The sequence below is a fragment of the Buteo buteo genome, chromosome 19 (assembly GCF_964188355.1).
Source record: "Buteo buteo chromosome 19, bButBut1.hap1.1, whole genome shotgun sequence".
Classification (NCBI taxonomy): Eukaryota; Metazoa; Chordata; class Aves; order Accipitriformes; family Accipitridae; genus Buteo; species Buteo buteo.
Window position 1 is genome coordinate 26,919,612 of NC_134189.1, and position 25,600 is coordinate 26,945,211.

The 25,600-nt window shown below is 37.3% G+C and overlaps 2 protein-coding genes across 4 annotated transcripts in view; one reads left to right on the forward strand and one right to left on the reverse strand.

Annotated features, from left to right (window-relative positions):
• Positions 1–2,923: 2,923 nt before the first annotated feature.
• RIBC2 (RIB43A domain with coiled-coils 2) lies at positions 2,924–21,934 on the reverse strand. Of its 3 annotated transcripts, XM_075051235.1 has the most exons (7): positions 21,752–21,934; positions 18,057–18,138; positions 16,157–16,501; positions 15,369–15,487; positions 8,936–9,163; positions 7,212–7,378; positions 2,924–6,227 (listed from the first exon to the last, which is right to left on the reverse strand). In XM_075051235.1, exons 1-7 carry the CDS (start codon positions 21,866–21,868, stop codon positions 6,146–6,148), a joined length of 1,140 nt encoding a protein of 379 aa, XP_074907336.1. In that variant the 5' UTR covers positions 21,869–21,934; the 3' UTR covers positions 2,924–6,145. The 3 variants fall into 3 exon arrangements, with proteins under 3 accessions (XP_074907336.1, XP_074907337.1, XP_074907338.1); XM_075051236.1 differs by lacking the exon at positions 21,752–21,934 and having other exon boundaries at positions 18,015–18,139; XM_075051237.1 differs by lacking the exons at positions 18,057–18,138; positions 21,752–21,934 and adding an exon at positions 17,114–17,246.
• A 270-nt stretch (positions 21,935–22,204) lies between these two features.
• The window catches only part of SMC1B (structural maintenance of chromosomes 1B), a 35,512-nt gene continuing 32,116 nt past the window's right edge, over positions 22,205–25,600 (forward strand). The window contains exons 1-3 of the mRNA XM_075051239.1: positions 22,205–22,313; positions 24,087–24,275; positions 24,828–24,940. Coding sequence (XP_074907340.1) covers positions 22,205–22,313; positions 24,087–24,275; positions 24,828–24,940 — 411 coding nt within the window. The remainder of the gene's footprint in view (positions 22,314–24,086; positions 24,276–24,827; positions 24,941–25,600) is intronic.

The following is a 25,600-nucleotide window of genomic DNA, read 5'->3' on the forward strand; positions in this document are numbered from 1 at the left end:
ACTGCTTTTTTTCCCATTCAGAAACTTTTTTTTTCCATTTTAAAATCTGTATGCCCCTTTGTCTATGAATAGTTTGCCTTGTTGATTTGTAAATTAAATTTGTGATTATGTAATGTATCTGTCTACACTGCGAAGTTTTGAGGTTAATGTCCTCTGAATTGAATTTGATAGGAAACACTATCTTCGGTTTAACACAAGCAGCTAAAAACTGGTTCTAAGAAAGTGTTCTAAAAAGAATTCATTTGAAAAGAGAAATATCAAGATCCTCACAGAAATATGAAACAGAATAGAAAGAGAATTATTACTTTTTCTCATTCTATAGTGAAATTTCAGTATTCGAAATGACTATATTTACAAGAGCAGAAATCTCTTTAATATTACTAACTTGAGTCTCCACTACTTGCTTATGCAACTTGCCAAAGTAACAGCAGCAATTTACTAATTGAACTCCTTCAAATCCATATTATTTATACCAACTTTACACAAGATTTGCAGTATTCCAGCAGACATTTCTTCTATTTGTCTAGAATTTAATGACTTGTGATGATATAAATAGAATGTCATTTACCCAACCAAATACAAAATTTAGTAATGTAATAGTCCTAATTCTGATTAGTTCAATTCAGAGGTTAATTTTACTCAAGTCAACAGATGAAAAAATTTAGTGAAGGGTCAAACTTGAGCCAGAATAACACTAAGAAATTATTTTTTAAGGTCTGTTTACTCCTTTTGGATTTAAGATGCTCTGCTGGTTTTTTTTAACTGAAAATTTGCTTTGTTTCTCCACATGTTTTGATTAAGTTGGAGATACCCTTTAAACATCTTTCTTGTACCATGCAAACACCCTAACTTTAACAGAAGTATTAAATTTTACTTCAAAGCTGTCTTTCATTAGCTACTGCAATGTTTAATTGTAGTAATTTCTGATTTTTGAACAAAAAAAGCTGAACGTTGCCTACACAGTTCTGATCCAAAGCTTACTAATATCTGCAAGACTTTTATTAGGCTTTTCTGAGTTTTGAAAGTTGGAGAAAGAGATGGCATTACATTATCACAACTTAGTAACTCAGCCATCTCTTCTTGTAAAATAGCAAATAAAACAGCAGACTTATTTTTCTTTAAAATTTTAACTAACCAATAAACCTGGAAAATTCATATATTTTGGAAGAAAATGAACTGCCCACTGGCATGAGGATAAGAGGGGGTTTTTGTTTGTTTGTTTTATTTAGTCTCTCTCACTTATATAGTAAAATAAACGCAGTGGAAATATTTTTAACGACATGATCTTTGAAATTGATTTGCTAGAGGTTATGAAAATTCCTAGTTAAGAAAAAAAATACTAAAAAGTAAAAGTAAGCAAAATTAAACATTACCAAGACCTTAGAGAGAACAAAACTTCCCCAAGCATCATTAGGCAACAAAGTAAACTTTTTCAAGGATTCCATCTTACCTCCAGTGGTCGGTGTCAGAAGCAGTGGAGAAAAAACCCCGAACTCTGGCAAGTTAAATGTAAAAACTTAACAACAATGACAACAACAAAGTTTAAGGATCTCTAAAGTAAAGGCATAAAATACGCATTCATTTCTGAATACCTCAGTAGCAGGTAATCTGAAAGAGAAGCCTGTAGGAGATGAAATTTATAAGAGCAGCAATTGGAAGAAATAAGGACATTGCAAATAGATTTAAGAAAATTTTTGTGTGTTCACAGTGCAGGAGAGTAGGGATGTTTCCAAACCATAATCTTTTATTATGTGGAACATATTGGTAGATGTCTCAAGCCATTATGTTGATCACAGAGATTACAGAACAGCATAACAAAATGGACAGTAACAGGTTGCCAAGAATGAATGGTCTGCTTTAAAGGGAAATAACTCATCAAGTCCCTCAAGCCTTTGTCCTAGGTAAAATGGTATTCAACATACTGAAAAAGGAGGTAAATATTGTGATCATACACTTTACTGATCACATTAACCTACCTGTGTAGTAAAAAGATGGTGAGAAGAACTGCATAGGAACTTGGTGATACTGAGCAATGGGGAGACAAAATGGTAGGTGAAGCTTGATACAAAAAACCCCAAAGTGACACATACAAAACAACCCCCCCCACCTAATTATATATAAATTATATATAATATATAACCCTAATTATATAACCCTAATTATATATAAATTTTGGTGGCCCTGAGCTAGCTGATACCACCGAGGAAAAAAAAAAATCTCCAAGTTACAGTATAGAGTTCTAAGAAAATGCATCTCAGTGCTCAACAATGGCCAAGAAAACAAAACAGATGTTGGGATTATATGGAAATATACATATATATTACTATGGAAAATATGGAATAAAACAGAACATACCATTATTACACAATCTTCTGACCCCCTCATCTCAAAAATGTTATAGAGTATAATTTTTAAAGCTACAGAAATGGGTAGCAAGGACTGAAAAATCTGTGACAACTTCTTAATGAGGAACAACGGAACCAACTAAGGATTTTTCAGCCTAGAAAAAGGGAAGATTAAACAGTGATGTGACAGATGTCTAAAAAACTGCAAGGAATACAAGGAACAGCTGTTCAACTTCTTAAAGTATTTTCATAAAAAGATTAACAAGAACCAAACGAAGCTTGAAGATGTCAGGTTCAGAAACAAACAAAAAAAGGTATGGAGTCTGCAACAATACATCTGGATGCTGAATTTATGTGGACTCAAAAACTGTAAGACTTTTCTATCACATTTACTAATTGTAATAACAACCACCTATAGCTCTGGAAGTCCCTGAGACAGTTTGCTGGAAACTCATGTTCCTCCATCAAAGAAAGGACAATGTCTTAGTTGGATACTTACTTTGTTGTATTTCTTAGTCCCTCTTCAGGGAAAGGAACAGAAGGGTAACCATACAGAGAATTTCAAACTCATTTGCTCACACCAATTACTATCACTTCAAAGACTTAACTATGCACTTTACCCTCTACTTCCAACAGTTCTGATTTGTACTTATTCCAATTAGCTGTCCATATCCTCATACACAAGATGCTGTCTTTTTCACTGCCATATTTATTAGAAATATCTACAAATATCACAAAGAAAAGATTACCTCAGTAATGGACACCAACAAACATTTTCAAACAGCACCTACAAACAGTTAACGCTCTTCTAATACACCTTGTCTACTTATTCCAATATTCAGCAGTAAAAGCAAAGAGAGTGACATTTCAAAAGCTGTAGATACCAGTCCACACCTTGTTTGTTATAGAGCCATACAGGTTTGAGAAGTTCCTGCACCTCAACCCCTTATTATCACCTACTCAGCTAAGATATGCCTACTGAAAACATGGCTTGTTTCTGTGCAAAATAAAATAAGTTGGTATAAAATATCAACGACAATTAATCCTTTTTCGCTTTACATTAAGCATGTTCTCTACAACTTGATTGTGCTTCTTTTTTAACATCTAAAATAAATTTCACATTTTGTATTCTGAAACAACAGGTAGAATGTAGTATGGTTGTTCTTGCAAATATAATTGATGATGCTGAAAGTTTTCCAGGGAATTTAATGATGCCTGATCCTACCCAATTATTGAATTGTCAGTCATCTTATTTGAATTTCTATCTAAAGGCTTATTTGTAGTATAACTGAGAAACCTATCCTTTTTGTAACTTCATATAAGAAGTTTTCAAGCAGGTGAGTAGATAAATACGAAAAGGCTTTAATCATACAGTCCTTCCTTAAGGAAGCTCAAATGTCATCTGACTAGGTCCAGCGTATTTTAGTTAAACTGTACAGCTGTCAAAGTCTGTAAACACCTACTCACACAAGCTGGACAAATGAAGACAACTTCATGAACATTTCATCACTTTATTCTTTTTCCATCTTTATTCATTTTTCCATCAGGTAACTAAAACTTTAGTTGGAAAAAAAAAAAAGAAAAAAAAAAAGTCAGAGCCTGATACATTCAACACAGATCAACTTCAGTTAAATGAAAACTTCTACAGATAGCCTATTATTTTATCCTCCCACTCCATTTGATGGCCTTTCTATTCTAAGACAAGTACCTGCACTCCTGAGATTGTCAATTTAATACAGTATTTGGTAATACTACAGAGATATCCAGCCATGTGTGAATCCCAGTCTAACAAATAAATGGATCTCCAAATGTTATCACATTAGAATCTCTTGAATACCATCCCTTCTTACTTCTTTGTGGTCTGGCTCGTCATTAATGGTGCAAGTGTGATCCCCTCTCACCTTTATCTTCCAACTTTTCTGAATAGCACATTCTTCAGTTCCTGTATTCCAGCCACACTTCTTTTCTACCTAGTTTCTGTCTATACTGCAATTAGTTCCAGTTGTATTAATAGACTAAAATTGGAACATATCTTTTTGCTATGGGTTATTCTGTCCAAAGACACTTCTTTAACCCATTTTTATATTCTCCTTACTTGATTTCCTTCCTCCTTTCCATCTAGAGGGATTAACATGATGGTCTTTTGCAAACTCCTGTTGTTATTACCTGATTCAACATGGTAATTAGTATTAATAGCCTGATCCCACAGGGCCACTATTTCAGCTGAGCAAACAGACCTGTTTGAAAAGAGTCCCCTTTCAAGGAATGCAAACAGAGTTGTTTGAACAGTCCCCTTTCAAGGAATGCTTCCTTCGAACATCTCAAAATCCTCCTAATTGTATCTAACTTGAGAAGCATGCATTCTTCATTATATTCACAAAGATGAGACTAACTCATTAGAGTTTACCTCAGCCTCAGTTTCTTTAAACGTCTTTCCTACTTAGCTTGGTATAGTCATCTTTAACCTGTTTCACCAGCATTCAAAGTTATCACTTATCCTGATACAAAGAACAGTCAGTGGACTCCATGCCAATAACATAAGGATGTTTTTACCCCAGGTTTACATCCCAGATTCCAGCAAGCTACACATACCTATTTCAAGATCTATTCTTATAAATGGCCTCCCTATTTTTATTAAGGGTTCACAATCTTAGAGGTCTTGGATGTTTAGCTGAATCTCTCATCTCTTTCATCCTTTCTTCTGTTTTAGATCATTAAGTCTTTTAAACCTTCTTCCAGCCCTCTGTATGTTATCTCTTTTCCTTCTGGATTTAATTTTCTGGTTATCCCCATCATCCATTTCTCTTGTGCAGTTCGTTTCTTACATTGCTTTTCCATATTTTCTTCCCATGTGTTTCACTTGGCCATTTTTCAAATATCATTGATTGGCTCGTCCATTGCTAAGTCAATTCGGTAACCATAAAAACAGGAAGCAAACTGTTTCCCTGTATTACCCTGCACAAGCTGAGATTTTTCTCCTTGATTTTGTTTGGTGCATGCCTGCTTTTTCCTCCCCTCTTCCACCATTTCTGTAAACTCTCCCTACACTCTCCTTTAGAGGCACACTGCCTTTAAATTTTCTGCATTATTTCCAATGAGGGATGGTGTATGTAGGAGTACTTTCCCCCACTTACTGTAACACACATTCCATTTCTGTGTCATGCCTCAATGCTCTAACTACCTTGGCAAATATTGAAATCTTCTCTTCTTATTCCCACTATTCAGGAAATAAAAGCAATATTTCTGACCAACTTTTCCATTTCTTCCTCTTTGCTTGCTTTTGTGTCTGGCTGCTTTTTTTGCCTTTTTAAAAAAAAACAAACACGAACAAAAAAACCCAAACAAAACCAAACCACAAACAAACAAACCCAAAACTTTCTGCCTAGGTCATCTTTCTTCCCTCCCACAGAATCTGCTAAGAGTGCATCACTTGTGATCTATGTCAGGCAGCATTCCCCTCTGACCAAGTTGCATAAAGTAGCATTATATTTTAAATTGTGATTCCTTTCCAGAAATTCATTTCTAAAGGCATGGATCATGTAAAAATTACAGTTAAGCCTGAGACACTATAGTCTAACAACCTACTACTGAATCTACTAGTACTTTTTAGAAAAACAATCAAGTTTAAAAATTATTACAGTTTTCCTCTTCTTAGAACAGATGTGGCCTAGCAGGCTGTCCTTTAGATTGAATGCACTGGTTGAACAGAGAGGGAACAGATAAAAACATGGGATTACTCAATAAAAAATTTTAATATGTCTCTATACTTCTGTATATTTCAGGTTGATTTGTCCAGAATGTCATCGGCTGGTTGTATTAAACTGTGCATAATACTGGCCTGTTGGAAAATTTGAATATGCTTCTTCTTTAAGATAAATGTTCCTAGCAAGGAATAAAAAAATGCAGTTAGTAAATGTTTTCTCATTATAATATAGAAGTAACCTGAGAAACCTAAAGAAGATGTAATGCATAAGCACTCATAAATACTAAAAAAATTCAGAATTATTAGAAATGGAATTTAATATAACTAGATGATATATGTCCAAAATGTATGCCACATCTCAATATAGCAACCTTTTTTTTCATCCTAAAATAACCTTCAAAAAAGTCTCACAGTGAAAAACTAAGGTAACACAATTCCAAATTTTTACTTCCATAATAGAAAAAGCATCGGGTACTGGAAATTCTTTTGCAAAATGTATGTATGTATGCATGATGAAAAAAATAAAAAGAAGAAGAAAAAAAAAATCAAACCTGGAAGAATAGAACACCAAATCACTTGGTTTGATTTTTTTTTCCTTCACATATTATCTTCCTCCTTTCCCATTAGAGTAGATGCAAGATGTGTCCACCAAGATGCGTCCAGTGGTTAGCTGAAGAATCATCTAGTTTTGTCATACATAATGGAGGAGCTCCATTTGTGCCATTAGTTTAACCCTGAGTTATCAGAAACCAGTAGCCCTACTTATACCCATCCTTTTCTGTTTCAGAAAACTGAGGTAAAAAATAAACACATACTGCTTTACACCTGTTATAATTTTCTGCATAGTTAATTGTATTTATTCTCTATTTTGCTACTGTCAACAGACAACCATCTGTTGTCAGTGGAACACTTTTAAGAATTCCAGCTACTAATTCATACATGTAAGTCAGTAACAATCGTAACCTACTCTTTGAAGATTGCTTAAATAGTACTGAAAAACACACTTGAGCTGAATTGTTTATTTTTTTTTAAAGTATAAACTTGTAACAAGTGTATTTAAAAAGTAACAAACAATACAAGTAAAAATGCTCTTTGAAAGCCAAGCCATTGTGTTAACGGCAAAGAGTTTCATTTGAAAAGAAGAAAACTCTTTTGGTACTTACTTTGATTTCTGCTCCTGAGATAACTCTGCATTTATGTTATCTAAAGCTCGGCGGCGTTCCCGATTCTGTCGTTGTTGATGCCGTTCTAAAATCAAGTGAGCTTTTGCAGCCTGTATACTTTGCCTGTCCCATTCAGCATCTCTTTGGTGTTCTTCCTCTTTTAGTCTCTACAGGAGTCAAAAAAATGCTTCATTTTCTCTTTGTTCAAAGATGAAACAGTCTATATAAAGTCTCATTGGTAAATTCATCCAAACAAACTTGCTTGCCTTTACTGAACACTAGGGGTAGCATATGAAATAGAGAGAAAAAGTAAGCACTTCCAAACTAGGTAGGAGCCCACACGCTAGGCAGATGTAAGATACTGCAGATGAGAAAGCTGTCCTTTTCCAGGGAGCAAGACAGACTCCGACCTCTCCATAAGGTAAGAAAATTAGGATCTGCTGCCTGGCAGAAGTAAGTTAATCGGTAGATTACTATTTCTCTCTGAGATATTAGCTTTCTAAAAACCTAGAGCAGCAAGACAGACTTTTTTTTTTAAGTTCCTGTTAGCAAGAGTTGTAACTTCTTGAGGTCAGAAGTTAGTATACATCAGTATGGCTTATAATACGGCTAACTCCATGTGGTAAGTGAGCCACCAACACCAGATGTGTAGACCCAAACTATTTTTTCCTCTGCCCCTGTTATATTATCAGTTCCTCACTTCTTGTCTAACATCACATTGAACTGATTCAAGAAACCAGACCTGCAAAAAACCTCACTTTTCTTGGTGGGGCTCATTTTCTGCCAGCTTAACTACTTGAATGGGTTCACTTTAGGGTCATAGGAGAGCCAGGAAGATGACAATTCTATCTTCAGCTTTAATAACAGCAGTAGATAAGACATAGTGTAGCACATGGTATTGTAGGGATTAAAAAATAAAACTGAACAGCTATTCATTAGCTGTTATGAATCCAGCCTCTGCACTGAATGAAGTAAGTAGCTTCCTACTTCACAATACCTAGGTCTGTACACTCCTGACTGCCTAGGAAGGGTAGATTTCTTCATTTTGACTGCCTGCTTCCATACACCTTTAGAGCAGCAATTATTAGCAATATTTAGGGTTTTTATTGAAATTCTACCCCAGAGCATGGCTCATAGCTGTGTGGGATGGTAGAAAGGAAATTCTGTTGCATTCATGAACTTTTAACACTATGAAACATGCATAAGCAGGATCACTGGATCTGCTGTATTTGTTTTGCTCGAGTACCCTTGAGCATGAGAACACTGCTCCGGCCTACCCTGCTCTCACCCTTAGCTCCTGGCTCTTCTTCCCATATGGAGCAGCCCACTCCTGCTCATCCCCTGCAGACAGCTCATGCCGTCTCAAGTCCTAAACTGCACCATGAAGCCTGGGTCTCGGGCTGTGCAGGACCTTGCTCCTCAGCTAGGACACCATGGACCATGCCCTAGGATCCCCCAGGGCCCTTAGCCCTGGGCTCCACAGCAACCTTCCTCCTAGCCCAACTCCAGGGCTCCAGCCCATTCCTGCTGCTCCATGACATTTCCCAGCTGCTTCAGAGACACTGTTCAGTTTGATTTATTAAAGTTTGGGTAAAATTCAGATCAATGGAAAACACAGTGTTATAATGCAATGTGCAGGGCAAACAATAATATTTTCTTCTGCAAATACTGTCTATAATATTATTACAACCAGGAATACAGAATATGCACGTAAGCTTAAATACCAGCTTCTCCAGAACTTGTTGCTGTTGAGAGTAACGGATTGCCATCAGCTGATCCCGATTCATTCCCTTCCATCGATCTGTGATCACACGATGTCTACCAAAGGAACTGACTGCTTGTTCAGGGTTTTCCGAAAGTAAGTCTCCTTGAAGGAGGCTGGAAATTTCATCCATGTCCTCTTTCATTTTTTGACACTTTTCCAACTTCTTTCTCTCAGCTAGTTCAGCAGCCTAAATTCAGTGAAAGAAGAGAACTGATAGTTTTTTCAGGAGAAAATATTAACTAAGGGATGCAACAAAGTTAGCACATCACAACAGATTTCTTTCCAACTTGCATACAGTTGTCAACAGCATCACATATGAATACTATGATCATGGTCCTATCGGCTAAGATTGAAAATCTAATAGTATACATTTCTTCAATGTTGTCAGATCACATACAGAAAGTAATTTCAGGAATTTTTTTTTTTTTATAAGAAAAGTAAGAATTAAATAAAAAATAATTTCACATTTATCCACAAGCAAACACCAGTTGATATTTGGAGGCCAGACACAATATGGAAAAAATTTACAATAAAAATGTACAATCGTGAATCACTAGTCTTGATATACATTACAGATTAAAATCTATGTGGAGAGCATGGTTAAGCACTCAAAACTGTTAAACAAACAGACAGGAGATGCCTATGTTAAGCCTGAAGATGCAGCCTTGACTCTGTTCCCTTTGCTGATACAAAATGCAAACGTGAATCACATTATGTGAATGTATCTGTAGTATTAGAAATCATAATATGCATTTCCTATGGAAATCACTGTTCCTAATGTCTACTCTAAGGTCATAGTCTCCTGTTCAGAGGAAATTTTCCCCTTACAAAACTCCAGAAAGCAAATATGATGATTTTGCTTCAAAGTAATTATCTTCCAAAGAAGAATTACACTAAGTAAACTAATTCAAACTAGAATGATACCGCTATGCATCATCCATTTCTAATCCTGTCTCATTCTTCTGTAATGTGTAAACTAAACCATCTGGAACAATGCACAGTGCCAGCTTCCACCTGGACAGAGGATAAGTAATCAAGCTCCTTGCTAGGGCACAAAGAGCACAGGTTGCCAGACCCGTCTCCCACATATGTAGCTTTATCCATGTATTGTGACTGCAACAGACCAGTGGATACCCATCTCTCCAGTTTGCCCAGGATTGTCTCATGCTTTGTTCAAAAATCACTGGCTTGAGAATATTCACCTTACAAGTTAACTAGAACAGCTCTGTACTTTTCTTGCCAGTAAGTAGCTCACTGGTTGGCACATACACATTTAGAAAGTGGATGAGGACAAATGAAAAATGAAAGTTTTTGCATCAAGAAAGTCACAACAGGTAAAACAGTCTTCTGTGGCATATAAGGTGAAGTGAAAATTAGTAGGCAGAGCAACTAGAAGATATAAACAACTGAGAAAGACAAGACTGTCTAGACACATGCGTGGGAACTTGTTCCTTTGCAAACTTTATGGAGAAGAATCCTAACTCAGTAAGCATAGTGATTCATGCCACCAGAGGAGACTGCTAATCTGGGTTTCTCTCTACATTTGTATTTATGGACTTCGGGTTTGGATGACAGCAGTTCTCCCAAGTGTAAGGCCTGGAGAATGTAAAAAAGCTCCAAGCAAACATGGACAACAACCTGTTAGGGATCAGACAGAAGAAGAAACAAATAATACTATCCTAGATTAATAAATTCCATGGCTGAAAACAGCCTCGTGGCTTTCATTAAAACAACAAAATTATGTGATGTGCAAACAAACTAATAAAAGATAAATTAGGGTTTTTAGAATTATAAATTAGCTAAGCCACAATTCAACTTAGATGGTGCAGAAAACCTCATATTTAAAAACACCACCCATCTAATAGGAACATCCATTCTACTCTAGAGCAAGAAAAGAAGTGTCTACTTTTAGACAAATGGAAAAACTCAAGCAAATCAAATTTCAAGTGGCAAGACATCAACTTCAGGTCTAGTAATTACCAGTTCTGCCATGAGAACATGGAATAGTATGTTGGAAACTAAAGGCCACTTTTTCATCTCACTTAAGTCAGCGAGTACAATTTTTACCAGCAGTTTAAAGCAATTTTTTTAATCCATAATGTGTTCTCTGAAGTTTGGGGTTTTTTCCTCTGGAAGAGTCAATAACAACTTGAAAGGAACTATGACATTGCACTTTCCAAGAAAACATAAAACCTAAAGATTTTCAATCGTGATATTTTTGGAACACTGAACCAGAATATCTTTGTATGTACTTTTAGCTTATTAATACTATGAATTGAGCAATTATTTTTAGTTCTGAAAATGCTCTAGAGTAAATCACATTTAACAGAAAGTCATTTTGGATGGAACTCACATACTTATTGGCCTATGACAGAATTATTGAAGCTTAAAATGCATAATTTTTATTTAGATCACCCTATTAATGTCATTCTACTGTGATCTAGCAGCAGAGCCAAAAAAGGCACTTAGACCTTGTAACCCTAACCTTCCTAGTAAGAGGGAGAGCCTAAAATTTCCGAGCTGCCTGGGAATCTTACTGGAGGAAACTCCCAGCTCTATGCATAGGCATGCATGTAGCACTACTATGCAATGATTAATAACACTGCAGAAGAAAGATTTTAAACTCGGAAAATGCATCAGATTTAACCTATCAAGTCAAATCCTTAATAAAACATAATTCATTGGAGTAGCATGGAAAAGAAAACAGATGCACAAATACATGCTCCTTTATTTTCATTTGTGATCTAATGTTATTTCTCTTCCCTACTACTAAATTCTTCCTTTTGCTCTTGATTCAAGTCATGAAGCAAAAGAAGAAACACACATAGAAGCATTATGAGGCCAGGACTTCACATGCTTAGAATAACACCAAGTTTTGAGTGTGTGAAGAACTAACTGCTGCCAATACAGGAATAAAGGAATGCACACCTTCTGAAGTCCTTATCACAAAGTCACAAAGCTCACAGATTACAAGAGTGACCTATCCAGGGTCTTCAGAACTTGTGAAAGAAGTATTATTAATCTGTAGAGTAAATACAATTCCTTTGTCTGTATTCTACAGATACTTCTCTCGTAGTAGATAATTGCACATCCATGCATATTGAAGCTAGGAACTTCTGCTTAGCAAGGTCTGTCAAAAATCAGTATGTGCACTATGTTTCCTCATGCATGAAAACGTGGTAAAATGTTGAAATATTGATGATTCTAGACATTGAATATCAAGAATATGAAGTAAGTGATAAAAGATGTTTGCGCAGCACACTTTGAAAAATGATAAAAAGTTACCATTCTTTTTCTACATTTAGGCACACAAATGTTTCATTTCAGGTGAAAAAAAAGCCTCTGCAGTTAATGCAAATACATTATTTACTCAAAGCCTGGAAAGCTATTTCTCTGAAGTGCCTGCTAGCTCTGAATGTGTTAGTAATGGCATAGTGTAGAGTGAATCAGGAACCAGAATAATGCCATGAAATGTCCATGATGTGATATGCCCAGGAATAAATTCTAACTACGTAAGGTCTGTAAGATTGTTAACAAGTCTATAAATATGAGCTCATTAAATTAGAGATCCTCTGTAATCACATCCTCACATGTTCTTAGCATTACCTACAAAATGTCTTGGAGAGGATTCAAGTCCTGTGCTATATAAAGCAAGATGACTCATTCTGATTTCAAGAACATAATCAGTGTATCTATCACTGTACTGCTAAATTGGGCATTCCCAAGTGTTATTATCCTTAGTGAGAAACCTCTTTCTGCAACAGTGAGATTCTGCTATGGAATAACAATCCCATCAAAAGAAGTGAAAAACACATATTCTAGTCAGGACTCCAGGTAGCCTTCATTTCTGTTACCTGGCTTCCCAACTTAAAATGACTACTACTTATGAATGAATGATTTCAGCAGGAATAACTGACAGTTTAAGTGAGTAGAAGTCTTCTCTTATACCAAGGACAAAAGCAATATTGTTGTTCCTGGTTAACACATACTTAGGTGAGAGAAAATCTGAGAGGAAGGATAGCATTGATTTTCTAGACACTACACATGCTTAGAAAGTTTGCAGTACAGGATCCTTCACCACTGGGAAATATGGTATCAAACATATCATCAGTTCTTTGTCCTGCTAATTAATTCCAGAAGAACAGAAAGAACCATTAGTGATAAGCTTGTCAGCAATAAAGTTATTGGCAATGGTATTATAGTAAGTGGAGGAAGCTGAACCACTGTCACAGGGGGCAGCAACATCAAATCTTGTCATGAAGCAGGCTGTAAGGGACTGAGATACCCTACTTTCAGTCATCTGCTGGGATTCTTTACTAATTGACTAGCAGACTGACCAAAACATGTTTTGCCTGGAGTATATGACTTGCTGGGTTTTCTGTTGGTTTTTTGTTCAGGTTTGCGGTTGGGGTTTTTTTGTTGTTTTTTTTTTCTTTCCCCTAAAGATATTGGCAACTGTAAGGACTACAGAAGATGGCCACAAAGACAATGATTGAGCCAAAGCCAAGTTCTAGGAAATTTCTTCCTCTCAGAAGATGCATTCCCATATTATGCTTTATCTAAATGCCTTAGAAAGGGTGGGTTTGCTTTCTCCCTTCCTTTACTGCCACCTGTGCATTCACTCCTCCCAGCTGGATCTAGCAGTCACTCATTCTAGACCAGAGTTCATTTTCTTTTGGATTTGAGAAATGATCCAACACATCCTGAAGCTTCATGACCATTAGATTGACTGCAAGAGACACAGCAGAAAAAAATGAATGAAACTTAGGGAACAGGAAAAAGGAGTTCCTCTTTTTGCAGCCACCAACAGGTAGAGCAGATGTGTGTAGAGCAAAAACGCAGTGTGAAACTGCACCCTCAAGAGGTTAAGATCTTCAAACCAGCTACTCAGAATGCTGAAACTGCTAGAGACTCCTGTTCAATGCATTTGAGGTCAGACATAGAGATTTCTTCTGTGAAGTTCATTCTCAGGCTGAATGCCCTATTTTTCCTCTCTTGGGAAAAAGGTGTATAAAAAATCCCTCTGTAATGTAACTTTCTCTTAAAGATGTCACTGAAAGGCCTGGCAGCCTGAAATCTCTGGCTTGCATGTTTAATAAAGAAAAGCAGCAACTGTACCAGGGACGTCATTTCATCAACAACATCATGTCAGGGAAAAAGAAGAGCTTTTCTCAGCCATTCAGCAAATAAAAGGAAAAGCTGAAAACAGTATCACGGATGAAAAAAAAGTAAACTACCACAGAAAGAAAAAGAGCTGCAAGTTGTCACTCAATCTATACAACATAGCAAGGGACAACAAGAACTAAGAGGACCCCAACCTCCATTATCATGCCCTTATGTTAGAAAAAACAAAGAGCAAGACTTTTTAATATATTTAATATGCATACCAGTCAAGTAGAATTTTTATGTGGAATCAATTGGTATGACAACAATCATTTGGAATACTACTGCTACCCTAAGTGCACCAGCTACTTAGGGTACTTTTGTGGCTATTAATGTAAAATACTGTTCAGTAGCCATGACTTCAAGCAGCATAAGCCTTTTCAATTACCTTGGGCTATCTATAAACAAAATTATATGCCAAATGTGCCCTGAAAGTCTCAAGCAACGCTGACACAAAGACTTGCACGTTTATGTACTTAAACCAAAGATACCATACTTGATGTAGATAAATTTAATGTGGCTTATTTTGATGTGACTAAATAAATACAAAGCTAAGTCACACTAAATATAGTTTAACCAAACTAATAGCCCTTTGAGCTGTATGTATAAGCTGAACGGGAAAAAAAAATATCTGTGGAGCAAGATAAAGAACTGGAGCATGACAGATAATGGTACTAAGACAGATAGAGAAAGGTTCATGTCATGTTTCAATAGGTTCGAAAGTACACTTGGTAAACAACCAAGAGACATGTACACAAATACCAAGGAAGCAGCCAAAGTGCCAAAACCAGCGGTTATGGGGAATTAATGTAAGCAATAAAGACAAAAGGCTACTGGTAGTGATGTTTCCACACAAGCAAAAAGAAAAGCAGGCAGACACAGCTAAGATTATCCAATGACTGATATAAAACCAGAAGAAAGCATGGGAGGCTTTTGCTGTACCCCAGTTTACATAGAGAGACTGGGGAGTTGTTGCTGCTCTCTAATCAGCAAGCTGAGAACCAGGTGGGAGAATTTTCAGAGAGGGTAACTAGATAGAGGATAGCTAGATCCTTGGAGAGGACAAAGTGAATAAATTCTGTCTTCCAATTACTGAAACAACCTTGGAAGTTAGCTGCTAAGAAACCTCTGTGAAACCATCATTACTCTTTGTACTTTTGCGCATCTTATATTCTTTTTGTGTCACCACTTCTTTTAAAAACAAACCAACCAACCCAATATTAATTTACCTGGGTTCTATTGAAATCTTTAGTAGCTGCACAAACAGCACGCCTGCTTTCTTCTTCTTTTCGTTGTTGCTCCATAGTCTTTTGGTCAAGTTCAATCCTATTCTTGTCATAAAGATCATCTAAATTAGATTAAAATGAAAATAGTCAATATTCACGGACGTGATGTGCCATGAGTAAGCCACTATAAGACACAGAGAGAGAGAGAGAGAGATGGACAGACAGAGAAGCTATAGATACAGTAAGCTAAATTACATAACTATATCCAAATCCTACCATTGAAGCTTTCCATTTTGGAATTTCAAGTGACTCATGAAATCAGTTTATTATGTAAACCCATCTTGTCTTAACAGTTAGACAAAGTTAAAATGAAAAAGTATGTAGTACTGCAGAAAAAAATGTTTCATGACAAGCTAGAAAAGAAAAATCAGTATTATTTTGTCTGCTCTAGAACAGTAAGGATTGTCCAATTTTGTCTAATGAAGTAAACATACCATGTAGTAAGCAAAACAGATGTTTTTTCAGAATGCTCTGGTACTTCATTTGAGGAGTAAAACAGAAATGAAACCTAGGTAATATTATACTCATCACATGTTATTAAACATAGATTTCTTAAGTGAGATATTGAATACATTAGAGCTTGTAAATTAAAAACTGCTGCAGTTTTTCTAAAAGTTAAATATTGAATATATTAAAATACTGCTATGTCAAACTGGCTATACCATATTTTTGTCAGATACATCAGAATTTCAGAAAAAGCAGATTAAAACCTTATTATCTTCTTTTGTTACCTGCAAATTTTTGATCAGCTAATGCATTCTTCCAGTCTCTCTGTTGCTGAAGAGACCACTCTCTTAACTGCTCCTTTTGAAATTTCATCCTCTGATGATAGTTTAAGTCTTCACCCATAAACTTTTGCAAGCCAGATATAGTACATCGAGGATCATTGTCTGAAAGTCGAGCAGGTCTATCCTTCTTTAGGGCTTGCGGATCAGACAGGTCAAATTCACGCCTTGTTTCTGGCTTCTGAAAATTCTTCCGAAAATCACTGATAGCCTTATTTACGTTTCTGATATCATTTTTCTGTCGTTCTTCTAACATACACATGATCTTGTCATTTTGCTTCATTTCATTAGCTAGAGAAAAATGAACACAGTGAAAATACAACTCTTAGAAGTGCACGTGTCATGGAAGTGCACATGTAAGATGGAAAATAGAGTTTTGAAGGGGAATAAGTAGAATATAAGTCTTCAAATGCTTACACCTTAGGAAAGACTATTTGACCTGTGAGTACCAGCCCAGCAAACACTCTCATGTTAATAATATTTATTTATAAAACACTTTCAGTTTTTTAGGTATCAATTCTCTTATTAATGTTACAATGAAATATATGCATGTGAAACAAAGACAATGAAAAATACTTCTAGAACTATGGGGTTTCATTTGATTAAAACATGCAGTAATGCATGAAATGCACTGTATACTAATTCTTCCCATTTACTCTTAGTTTACAGTTACAACTGAAATACATTGAGTTGCTTATTAAGAAACAAACAAAAATTGGGCTTCCACTGAAAGGAATATAGATTGTTGTTTCATAGTTCCAATGATTTTTCTAACCATAGCACTAAAATAATTGGCTGGCACTAACAGTTTTTGAAAAGCTTAATATCTCTTGCTCATTTAATCAAAATGCTATAATTGATTTAGTTGTAAAGAAAAACAAACAAACAACAAAAAACCCCCACCCAAAACTAGCCATTTTAGCCATTTAAATATAATTCACAAGGACAGATCATTTCCTCTGTTGCCAGGCTACACATAGGTTCTGGCAGTTTCCTAGGAGTCAAAGTCTGACAGGTATTCTGCCAGGAAAATCACAAGCAGCCATAGAAGCACAGCATGGAAGTTGGCGGCTCATTCTAGCTCTTCTTGAAACCCACAGAGAGCTCAGTCTGTGGAACCTTTTCACATGATACCACAGGAAAGCATTCCAAACACAGAGGGCCACAAAGGGTTTTGAGGTCAGAGGACATGAAATATTTGTGTGGCTACGTGTTCTGATTCAGCAATGGCTCCAAGTTACAACCCTGCTGCACATGATTCATGCTTCTAGCAATAATAATCTGTAGAGGAGTCTGGTAGAATCTATATATTCTATTCAAGAATGGCCAGACAGAACATGGGCTTACTCTACAAGAAAACAATCAAAAAAATTTGCCACCACTATTCTGAAAAGAACAGTATTAAGTAATTAAGTTTTGTTAAAATGCTCTCGTATCTTCAGGTCTCCAGCCAATGCTATTTGTCAACATTTATTAAAAGAAAACACTGAAAATTCCAGCCTATTAGGAAATGCATACCAGTTTAATCATGTCAATATAAATCTTAAGATACTGAGGAAAACACATACTGTACCAATGCAAATGTATGAACATAAATAGGACTACACATTCTAGTATTCAGTTTGTATGTCTGAATTTAGAGAAAAGCCTACAATTGTGCTTATATATACCTATCTTGATTGATAGATTTATATAGATAGAGCTATATAGCAAGATTCAAGGAGGTAGGCTCTATTTGGAAACAAAAACGGCAGTTTCAAACACATGAAGGGAAAAAGAAAGGAGGAAACAGATGGTAAATTACATTTAACTCTTCACAGAAATATCATAGTATCTATGAATATACCAAGTTCTTCATTTCGTGCTTTTTCAGCTGCTTCTTGAATTTTCCTATCCTTGACCTGGGTATCCAATGCATCTTTATCAACCTATTAAAATGAAAAAAAGCAGCTCTTTAAGAGATACTATGTCTGAACAATTAAAACCAGGCATTGTTAAGCTACATTGATTCACAGTTGCATGAGATAGATATAAACCCACTACCAACAGAGTATATACACATCACTATTTAATGTGGGTAACATAAAAAGCAAATCCAGAAACAGCAATTTTCTTGTTTGTTTGCTTTGTTTTAATAATGATAGGTATATTCTTGCACCAAATCAGAACAAAACACCACATTTACATGATATGTAGAGCTAGAAATATAAACGTTTTAAGCTGTGTTACACAGAATGTTTTCTCCATTATAGCCAGCATTTTTACTTTTTCTTGTTATTCTGCTTTCATTTATAAAGCAGGTAAGTATTCTGACAGTCAAGATGACAGGAAGTTGTAATAGTTCAGATTTGAAAAAAATAGAGATGATTCATTAAAAGTACATTGAAGAAATAATGTGAATGGAAAGAAGTTTTCTAGTCTTATCTGATAGAGTGGGATTCATGTAGTTGCCAAAATGCAATATTGGGTGCCATTTGAGATACATGCAGACATCTACAATGAGCTGTCAGATACGGTACAGAATATTCACATCCCTGGATAGTGGTACCTGAGCAAAGCATAATACCCTAAGGCACATCATCAAATGGTAGCAGCCACCTACATTGTAGGCAAAAGAATCAGGTCCCATATTTGTTGACAGAAGGTGGCAAATTAATAGGCAGACACCTGGATTTTTTTCCCCTCTTTTATTTTTATTTTTTTTTACTGGTCAAGTCACTTAATGTCTTTAAAAGATTTGTCAAACAACAATGACAATTCTTCAAGAATCTAGTAAAGTGTTTTGATAGTCTTTGCCTAAAAACAATTCAGATCAAGACAGAAAGACCTGAACAGATCATGTCTGACAATACACATTGTTAATGCTATGAAGGACTACTGCTTATACCAATCAGGCAAAGAGGTAAATCTGTAAGCAAGAGTGAAATCCTAAAGAATTCTACAGGGTATCACTGTCCAAAAACAATGGTGTCATGGGCATTAAATATCAACTCATTTAGAGGTCTCATTTGGGAAACCAACCTTTCAATATAACTATAGGAAACACTGTTAAGACAAATTCAATATGACTTCATTAGTAGTTTCTGGCAATAATACAGGTAAGTCAATGCATCAACTTGTGTGTGCAAACTCAGTTATGCTATCAGCTCTCTCCCATTTGAACAGCTTTCATTTGACAAGAATACATCCCTGAAACAACCATTCCTAGTCACATAAAGCTACAGGTTTAAGTGTTAAAATAACAAATCCCTCACTATGAACAGTTTGAAGCAGTTAATTTCTGATCTACTTGTATTTATGTATAATAGTTCATATATAAATGGAAAGTAATTTTTCATTTCGACTACTCATCTGAACTTTTTGGGGAAATGAGTGATTTACTGAGGATAAACTCTTAAATCTCTACGTGAAGAGAGTGGTACCTTACTTTTGCATTACTCAGATGAGGAAACAGATACAGAAGTCAAAGTAATAGTAAAACTAGTAATAATCAAGAAAAAAAAATTAAAATCTTGGTTCCCATTCTGCTTTCCAGTCAGTATATTATCTCCATGTTTTTAAACTACTCAATCCTTGCTGAAAGGTTTGTGGTATCTAAGTCAAATACTGCCTTGATTTTTTAATTGTGTCAGAGACAGCCGCTCAGCTAAACTGGTGAGAGACAGAGAAAGCAAAGAATGTAAAACCACATTGGAAATACTGATACAGTATATCTCTGTATAGATTTGTGGACTTTTCATGCTTTGGACTTGGCCTAACTTCAAAGCACAAGAACAGCCCCTTCTGTCAGCAGTCATTGTTCAGCCAATGAGCAAGGTACATTGAATGATATTAATCAGAATATTTACAGAATTATTCCAATGGGCTCTCCTTCATTTTAGATGTCTGTCTCATGTAAATGGATCTATCAGAACCGGTCTGATAAGTTAGTTCTGCAAAAGTATTTGGGAAAGACCTTCAGATGGTGTACTTCAGTACTGCTCAATAACGTACACCAAGATATGCTATTTCATTCTCAGCTATTTCATTAGCTGAGAATTTATGGTTTACATTTCATTTTTAAGGCCCTAGAAAAGCCATCTTCCAGAGAAATTATGTGTTTCCTGATGAAGAAATTTGGACTATCTTACTATACTCATCCCACATCTGTTAAAAAAAGGTTATTAGCTCCTTCCACTTAAGTATATTGTTGGCTTCCATATGTGTCAGGATGCTGTATCAGGTGGACAACCTGTCCTGTTTGTTAAGTGGGAACTGCTACTTTGCTCTGCAGCTAGGATGACTCTTGCATAAGAGTGACAAGAATAAATCCAAGGTGCTGTCAGAGACAAGATGGATATCCTTCCACTGACCTGAGGCACGTTTCTATACCCGAGACAAGATGGATCAAATTGACATCTGTTGCAATTCTACCAGTCCAATGAAGTCAACAGATTGGACTTCTTTTCACCAATTCTAAATTTGGTTCTATGTAAGTTAATGCTACAGCACTTACACATGATATATACGCATCAGCACAGAGCACTCAAAATACTTTACAAGCAAAATTTAAACTTCCTTGACCTCATAGCACTCCTCCCTCCATGCACACACACAGAATCTTAATATGGGCCTTTGGACACATTACAGGAAGATTAAATGAACCATTGCATCCAAAATTTAAATAGGTGTCAAATACAGCATAATTTCCTGACATTCAGGGTGCAAACTGCATAGATGACTCTAGAGAAAACCCACCAGAATGAAGCTATCATCCCCACAGATCTTCATAGACTGAAGGACATTCACATTCTGACACCCACTCCAAGAAAAATGAGACAAATCAATTAATTCCATATACCTAAACGTGGCCTGATTGATCTTATTTTGCCTGACGCAAAATAGGGACCAATTGCATGATCCCCTTCAGCAATAAATCTCTCACAGCACCGATTCTAGCTTCTAGCGAGAATCAAGCAGATGAGGGAAGTACCAGCAGAGCAGCAAGGTAAAAACACTTATTTGTTTATGCCACTTTGCCTGAGCTGAGTTGGCAAGTTTCTGGCTTACCCCCCCCAGTAAAGCATCCTACATCAAGTTAACTCCTACACAGATGCTGAAACACAGGGCTTGATCTTTCTGTCAAGGAAAGATGAAATCTTGCCCTTGAATGCCTCAGCAGTGAGACAGCAGTCCTCCTCAGACTCTCTCACACCCCACACGCACCCCCAGCGACCGCTGCCAAAAATAACCGTTGACGGTGCCTACAGAGCATCAACTCGCTTTCCCCAGCAAATTTTAAAAGGGCCTCAGCCCTCTAAAACACGCGACGGGGCGTTTTCTCCCCGTTTCTCTCCCCAACCTGGAACCACCCGTGCTCGCAGGCGCTGAGGGGGCGCGCGCCGCCGGCAGCCGTTGAGGCAGCCGCTTCCCGCCCTCCCTCGCCGGCACGGCCGCCCCCTCCTCTGGCCTGCCCTAGGCTTCACCCTCGCTTTAGGCCGGTCTCCTCAGAACACATCGGAGCGGGGGGGGGGGGGGGACCCCTCCCCGCTTCGCCCTCACCCCTATGGTCCGGACTCGCGCGTTGAAGATGCGGCTCTGCCGCTGCAGCTCCCTCTGCCGCCGCCGCTCCAAGGCGGCAGCCTCCTGCAGGTCTCGCTGCAGCCCCAACCAGCTCATGGCGCCCAGAGGGGCAACCGGCCGCCGGGGCTGAGCGGGCGACGGCCGGGAAGAGCGGCCCGCCAGGAGAACAACACACCGGGTCGCGATGGGAACGGCAGCCCCGCCCCCTGCGCCGCTTGCCCCGCCCCCTGCGCCGCTTGCCCCGCCCCCCGACGTGGCGGCGAGCACGAGGCGGGTGGCGGTTGAGGGCGCGGCGTCGGCGCCTGTCGCCTCCTGAGGGGAGAGGGCGGGGGCCGGTTGGGGAATTAGTAAAATTTACTCGTTGATGATTTAAATCTTGTGGAGGGGCGGGAAGTTCCCGGCTTCAGCTCCTCCTCGCCCGCTGCTGCAGGCATGGGTTACCTCAAGCTGCTGGTGATGAAGGACTTCAAGTCATGGCGGGGGCAGCAGGTTATCGGCCCCTTCATGAGGTTTAGCTGCATCATCGGGCCCAATGGATCAGGTAGCAGGCTGGGGAGCGGGAGGGTGGAGGGTTAGTGGCCGGCTGGTGGCCCTTCTTCTCCAGCGTAGCTATCAGGATTGAGGTTTTGGGGTCTTTGCCGGGTCTTTTCTGTGAACGCCGCAGGCCCGATGGGGAAGAAACAGCAGTAGTGCAGGTGCGGGCTCAGGAATAGGGCCAGCATGGCTGCACTGAATGGGTGAGGACGGTGATAGCTTGCCTGTTGAGGAGGAGAGTTGCAGGGCTTGGTGGAGGGGAAGTAAAGATTCATGGGCCTGCTTAAAATCTCTTCATGTGCACTTGGGGGGGTGGCAGCACAAGCAAAACTTTGGAGGCTCTTGAACTGCTATTGCTTCTTTAACTGAAAGTATAGATTCTTCCAGTACGGAAGGACAGGGGTGGGATGTTTGAAAGAATTTCCATTTCTAGCTGACTTCTCTACTCTTTCCAGCCCTTGTAGAATGAGTGGTTTGCAAACAGCACACCTTGCCTTTGCCACTCCAGTTCGTAGTTCAGCTTATTATCTGGGCTGTAAACTGTAGCAGTGGAAAGCTGCTTCTTGATTTGAATCTGTGGTTTTTGCCATATGCATGAATGCCTCTGGGAAAGAGATAGTAGCTTTGCAGCATGGTAGCTGCTTTGTAGTTTAGCTCACAAGAGCCTTGGTTTGTAGATGTCACTCCACATTTTTATCCTGTGGATGCTGAAACTTTTTAAAACTTGATTCACTTCTTCTGAAAGCTCCATTCAACAAATGGGATTTCATCTTCTATTTGCTAAAGAAAATATGATAGGAGGTGAGGATTGTCCCAACAAAGATCCACAAGGATGGGCTTAGCATTTGGTCTCAGTTTCCCCAGTCTGTTAACAATTTAGTTTATGACTTAGATTTTTAGATCCTGTTGTTTCTTCACTTATCTAATCAAGTGAAATCTATGAATGTAAGTAACTATTATTTAGCATTATGATCATATTCTTTATCATCCTGTCCTCACTGTTCCCTATTGGGAAGTCTCAAAATTATGGATGCTTTTTCCAGGTACTCTTCCAGTTAATTCCGAATACATTTTATAGGTGAATTCAGGGAGAAAAATTGAGAATATTGTTTAATCTCTGAATTAAGTATTTATCTGTTTTCCCCCTAGTATTCTTCCTTTCATGATGTTTTGGAGAGTAAGTCAAAATACTGCCAAAGTAGCAAGGTTGAAGGCAGGAAATAATTAAGCTGTCAACAGAAATGCTCAAGACTAACGGGGAAAAACAAAAAGAGGATTCAGTTAAGAGAATTTTTGTCTAAGGAGTATGATCAGATAACTTTGTTGCTGTGGTTAATGGATCTGGGAAAGTACTTGGGTTTTTTAGAACACTGGAGTTCCAGTGGAAAAGTTCTAGTTATGCAATGGAGTACTTATGCAGCAAACCTCACTGACTGCATTAGATGAAGGAAACAACCAAGTAAGGATTATGATGTTGCTCACTCAATTTAAGTAATGATCTCTGGAGATGCCTGGGTAAGAAAAATTTGTTCAACAAGGCTGAACAAATAACATCATTTTTGTGATGATTTTTATTACAGACAGGCCGATTATCTGCTGCCAGTGTGTTATATCTTAGAAATGTATTTCTTTATTATGTGCAATATTTTTGTCTCAATGAAATACAGAATTAGAAGTAGAATTAATAAAAACTTTTGCTTTTTTGTATCTTTTTTAGTTAATTGTTAATCAAATGCCTCCATTTCTGCCATGTCAAAGCAATATATTTTTTTTTTTTAAGGAAAATCCAACATAGTGGATGCTGTTAGTTTTGTGATATGTGAAAAGGCATCTAATATGCGAGTTAAAAGTGTTCGAGAACTTATTCATGGAGCACATGTTGGAAAACCAGTTTCTTCTACAGCTAGCGTGAAGATAGTGTATTGTGAAGAAGATGGGGAAGAAAAAACATTTTCAAGAGTTATCCGTGGTAGGTAGGAGATTCTGTTGCGTGTACTTCCTCTTGTCTACTGTATAAAAAATGGAGACCAAGAGTATTCAACTTTGAATTTCAAATGCCTAACCCTCTTGCATATTTCAGAGGATTAAGCCCATGAGTTTTGCAATACTTCTTATAGTCCTTTAGTAGCATTTTGATAGCCAAGTGTTATAACTGAAAAAACATATTGGGGCAAAGTTAAAAAAATAAACAAGTGATTAATACATGTTCTTTGCTCTGTACATTGATCTGTAGATATTCACTTAGAATATGTAGATGGTGTAGGCTTTAGAAAATGGGGTCTGACCTAGCTGCAGGCATGAGCACTTAAGCATCTCTCAATACCTTTTGGAAGCATGCAACTAGAATTTTCATACAGGAAAATGAAATTATTGAAATGACTAAGGGAGTAATTGAAATCTATTTTCTTCTTTGAGGAAATCGCTCAGTTAAATTGTTCCACTAGTTTAGTTCTTTTCTTACGGACTTTGTGTTGTAGCCATTTTATAGTAATCTTTTTTTTTTTTTTCTTTCCTCCTTTAGGTAGTTGTTCTGAATTTTTTTTCAATGATAAACCTGTCAGCCGATCTACTTACATATCTGAGCTTGAAAAAGTAGGCATACTTGTCAAAGCTAGGAATTGTCTTATTTTTCAGGTGAGCATTTAAGGTACTTCTTAGAAGTTTTTATTTTCTTTATGATTATTTCATAGGAGTACACACTTACTATTTGACAGAAAAGAGGGCACCCTTAGCTAATTTCAACCCAATAAGTTTTTTTTTTCTCACCTGAGTGAAGAATTACAAGACTGCAAAATAGAAATAATGGGGTTTGTGTGTACATGAGTGCACTAGTAAGACAGAAGCTAATCTGGAAGAAATTGAGTACTTGTGTTATTCAGAGTATATATGAAAATGTGTGTCTCTATTTATAAATGTTTAGTGTATTAAATTCTAGGATTGTTATATTTAGGAAAACATAATTTTATCTTAAAACACTCCTGTCAGTCAAGATGCATGAAAACTTACTGGATTTTTTATTAAGACTGTGGGATTGAAAATTGTACTGGGTTATTAGTTCACAAGTATTTAACAACATAGGTCAGAAATGCCATATACTTATGATGAATATACTTCACAGGATTGTCTTCCTTACAGTTGCTGTGGCAAATTCCCAAGGAAGAACTGATTCTTTCTTTTTGTAGAAACCCTATATATGCATTCTTATTGTGATAATAGTTTCTATGCTGAGGGCATTTCCCCACTATACAAATAGAATAAAAATCACAAAACTAATTTCCTACACTTGTCTGAAAA

Coding starts and splice junctions, on each gene's coding strand:
- RIBC2 (XM_075051235.1), bottom strand. CDS start 21,868: ATGAGCTGGTTGGGGCTGCAGCGAGACCTGCAGGAGGCTGCCGCCTTG. Junction 7,379..8,935: donor AACAAGTTCTGGAGAAGCTG/GTATTTAAGCTT, acceptor TGACTCCTGTAG/AGACTAAAAGAGGAAGAACA. Junction 6,228..7,211: donor TCTCAGGAGCAGAAATCAAA/GTAAGTACCAAA, acceptor ATTCCTTGCTAG/GAACATTTATCTTAAAGAAG.